General features: G+C 36.4%; 1 protein-coding gene across 1 annotated transcript; it reads right to left on the bottom strand.

Moving 5' to 3' along the window:
• Positions 1–452: 452 nt before the first annotated feature.
• Positions 453–1,871, bottom strand: LOC132043615 (delta(12)-fatty-acid desaturase FAD2-like). The gene has a single exon (XM_059434085.1). The coding sequence runs from the start codon at positions 1,818–1,820 to the stop codon at positions 666–668; it is 1,155 nt and encodes a 384-aa protein (XP_059290068.1). The 5' UTR covers positions 1,821–1,871; the 3' UTR covers positions 453–665.
• Between the last annotated feature and the right edge of the window lie 2,666 nt (positions 1,872–4,537).

The following is a 4,537-nucleotide window of genomic DNA, read 5'->3' as shown; positions in this document are numbered from 1 at the left end:
TTTCTTCTATTGTTATAAGGCATGGTGTTCTGGTGGATTTGAATACCAGCACTTCTATTTCAGATTCTGTCTTTTTTTTTTTTTTCTTCTATTGTTATATACATAAGACATGGTGTTCTGGTGGATTTGAATGTTATGGAAGATAAACTATGGATTAACCAAATAAAAAACTTAATTCTATCCAAAAGAGGAACGTACGAAATAAGTCTGAAGCATACACAATGAAGAGATGATACCTTTAGGCTTTAGCTATACAAAAAATTTCTAGTTAATCATGCGTAAGAAATAAGAAAAATATATCAAGAAGTTTGACACAGAACCCAATCTCTTTTTGGTTTTTAATGAACAAACTATGTTTAGAAGTAGTTCTGTTTGTAGTTCAGAATGCAAATGCATCAGGGTCTACAAGCCTCTCTAACTTCATAATCAGCGAACTAAAATCGAGTCTCAAATTATGTTAGGCAAATCTTTGTGACTTGTGATAATAAAGCAGCATTCACAGTTCTCTAAATACAGTGCAATAACGGAATTACTTTTACGAAAACTGGAATCCACTACAAAAACAAGCCTAAATTCCACGAAAGGAAGCAAAGCCCTTCTAGCAGGGGATTTAACTTAAAACTTGCCAGCCTCTTAATTGCCATGGTATTACATTCAAGCAAAGTCTAATGAAGCTTGTTTTTATACCAAAAGACTCCCTTGTTCTGGTCACCTTCATCTGGCTCAACGTAAACACATTCTTTTGCTTCTCTATACATGGCCTTCCAAACCGACGTCCCATCAAATTGATAGTACTCGCCTAATATTGGTTTTATAGCCTTCGTAGCTTCCATTGCGTGATAGTGTGGCATGGTTGAGAAGAGATGGTGTGCCACATGAGTGTCCGTAATGTTATGGAATACCTTGTTGAGAATGCCGTAGTCTCTGTCAATAGTGGCAAGAGCACCCCTCAACCAGTTCCATTCGGAGGAGTCATAATGAGGCAATGAAGGGTGTGTGTGCTGCAAATATGTGATCAATACAAGGAATCCGTTGACAATGAGCAATGGACATCCATAAAAACAGGCAACCCAAGCAAGTCCTTTTGCTGCCACAAGGCTGTAAAGTCCATAGAGTACAGCAACTATACCAGCATCTGATACGACGATCTGAAGGCGCTCACGATCTGTGTAGATAGGGCTATTGGGATCAAAGTGGCAAGCAAACCGATCATAGGGTCTCCCTGAAACATTAAACATGAGGTATAGAGGCCAGCCTAGAGTGAGCTGGACAACAAGTACAAGGATTCTGCCTGGTGGGTTGTTGAGATAAGTGGAGAACCATTTCATACCCGACTTCAATTTTGGTACAAATACTTCATCACGATCCAATGAACCAGTATTGGAATGGTGGCGACGATGACTATATTTCCAAGAGAAATAGGGGACAAGGAGAGAAGAGTGTAGGACAAGGCCAACAGTGTCATCAAGCCATTGATAGTCACTGAAGGCATGGTGACCGCATTCGTGGGCTATGACCCAAACTCCTGTTAGATTACATCCCTGGCAGATCCAGTAAAGCGGCCAGGCTACGTAGCAGAGATTGTAAGGCAGGAGATGGAAATAGTTGGTTGCAGCATAGTAGAGGAGAAAGGCTATTGTGAGGTCATAAAAGACGTAGGAGAAAGAGTGTAGGACAGATCGCTTGAAACAATGGGGTGGGATGGCTTTCTTGATCTCACCGACTGTGAAGGGTGGTTTTGAATGGGGAACTCTTTGGAGGACATCACACTCAGACTTCTTGCCTTCAGAGGGAGCCGACATTCGACCTCCTGCACCCATTGTTCAGTAACCTGCAATAAGAGAAACTCTTCATGTTTTGGAAGGTCATATAAATAGGTATCAAAATTTAAAGATGTACAAGATCTAAGGACATGGACTACCCTATTATCAATTCAAAGACAACAAAGTCAGTACGAACAAGTGCATTAACAAAAAATTAGTAAAATGTAGATGATATCAGGCATCCCAAATGAAACAACTCTGAGAAAGAGGTTAATATATGCATTGAACTCATCAGGCTACAACAAGCAGTATGCACATGAATTGTACGAGATGGTACCTCCCAATATCTACAAAAAACAGTATGCAATATCAAGTCAAGATACTAAGAGATGGTACCTCTTAATATCTCCAACTCTGGCAGATACCTAGTTACAAGAACTTGCATATAAATAAGACGAACTTCGTTAAAATGAACTCCCCACCCCCTTAAACCCAAATGGAAAAAAAAAACTAATAGTCATGGCTGACCGTGCAAGTTGATTCATTCAAAACAAAAGAACAACAGCCGACTTTCAGCATGGACAATAAGGAAAGAGACAAGCAGCAAACATTAAATAAGAAAGAACTGAGTAAAAAACAGCTTAATCACGCTAAAGATACTTCTCCTTCAAGAGTGCTTTTTTTTGACTTTGTGACGCATTAAGTATTCCTTAATATTGTCAAGTTCCCTTAGGCGTCAAATTTTAAAATTGTTAATCAATAAGAATGGTTCTTATAATCAGCCAGTATTTAACTTTATATTCACTACTTTGAACTTCAACCCGAGCTACAGAAGACGTAATTCAAAATTTCATTTAAATGAACAATTTTTTATTCTTCTTTCCCCATTCAACAACCAAATACAGCCGCTTGAAGGAAAATAATCCATCAACTTGGTTTCTTCTGGAGTAGGTTAATTATATCAACGTAATAAACTGAAACATTATTTAAAAAAGAATAGGATATTTTTCTTCATTTTGCAAGCCTGCATTAATCGGGTCAAAACTTTCTAGAGAGCAAACTACATAGACGACAAGTTTATCAATTAAATACTCCCTCCATCCATTTTTACTTATCATGTATACTAAAAATACATGTGTCTTTTACTTGTCCGGTTGGGAAATCCAAAAGATAATTTATTATTTTATATCTATTTTATCCTTATTATTAATAATTGAGTTGGAAACTTCAAGTAACTGTTAGTCGCTGCACAACTTATTTCAACCATTAGATGACTTACTAATAATCAGAGGTGATAATAGTAAAATTGTCAATTTATTTATGACTCTTTAAGGGGTGTGGTAAATCCATACAGGACAAGTAAAGATGGACGGAGGGAGTAAAGCACAAGGATCAAATACTTTCTCGCCTCACAATAATTAATCAGTCAAGGAAAATAAAGAACCTACGTGGGCGGTAATTAACTATTGTGAGCTACAAAGCTTCAGCAAGACAAACAAATACTTTCTCGCCTCACAATAATTAATCAGTCAAGGAAAATAAAGAACCTACGTGGGCGGTAATTAACTATTGTGAGCTACAAAGCTTCAGCAAGACAAACAAATTAAAATAGTGGTGGACCACATAATCTGGTGAGAATAAACGGAGGTAAGCAGCAGCAGCCAAGTACCAGCTAATTTAATATAAGTTGGCCAATTTTATGCAAGAAAAGTTAATGAACATGTTATACAAGGTCACATCAGATCCTCTGAGCATGCCATGGGAAAATCTAAAATTCAATACGCATTATGTTCACAAATATATTCTACTTAAAACCATAAAATGTTTTTTTTTTTTTTTTGATAAGTATAAAATAAAGTTCTATGGCCACCTAATTTTATTAGGCAATTAGCAGCCCATAATCACAGAACAATAATTATGGCACAATTTTCCCTTAACAATAGGAAGTGCCTCTCAATTTGGTCCTCCTGGAAGTTAACCAGACCTACAAAGTAATACTGTCTATCATGTGACTAGACAAGATCTGAGATGGGCAAACTGCAAAGCAGATTATTAAACAAATAAAACAGAGATCTGTTCCATTTAGACCCTGCCCTGACAGTGCAATTAGTTTTATAAAAACAAAGATTAAACATAGTAGGGGAAATTTCTCAAACTGAGCTCACCAAATATACACTTGAATTTGGAAACAGGAACCTCTATAAGGACTCAAGCAAGAAAATGAAGTTATGTCACTCAGGCCTTCTTCCCTTTGTTTGGGAAGAGGGAGGGGTAGTTGCAGATCCAAAATTTAAGTTTTGTGGGATCTAAATTGCGAGAGTAAGTTCTGAAATGCATGTCTAACTTTATCTATTTTTGCTTTCCGCACATATATATCTGTGGAGAGTTTGACCTCAAAGCACAGTGGTGGAGCTACATAGATCCAAGGGTGGTTAGATGAACACCTTCATCAGAAGATTATATTTTGTATAGAGAAAATTATTATTGCATCTATAGATCAAAACTACTTTTTATACATTCATGCTACTCCATCTGTCCTAATTTAAGTGTCTTACTTTCTCGTTTGGTAAGTCCAAAAAAAGTGTCTCTTTATATATTTAGTAAGTTGACAATTTAAAGGACAATTTAGTAAATTATACACATCTTTAATTTAAAAACACAAGATTCAAAAGTCTTTTTTTATTACTTAAATTTTGTGTCCGATTAAACTAAGACACTTAAAATTGCGAAAGAGGGAGTATTAAATTTTGAACACCTTAACGAGATTTCTAATT

This window comes from Lycium ferocissimum, unplaced genomic scaffold (assembly GCF_029784015.1).
Source record: "Lycium ferocissimum isolate CSIRO_LF1 unplaced genomic scaffold, AGI_CSIRO_Lferr_CH_V1 ctg25940, whole genome shotgun sequence".
NCBI lineage: Eukaryota > Viridiplantae > Streptophyta > Magnoliopsida > Solanales > Solanaceae > Lycium > Lycium ferocissimum.
This window is presented reverse-complemented; position numbering and strand designations above follow the sequence as displayed.

Excerpts from the sequence above, each read along its gene's own strand:
- LOC132043615 (XM_059434085.1), bottom strand. The coding sequence starts at position 1,820 with ATGGGTGCAGGAGGTCGAATGTCGGCTCCCTCTGAAGGCAAGAAGTCT.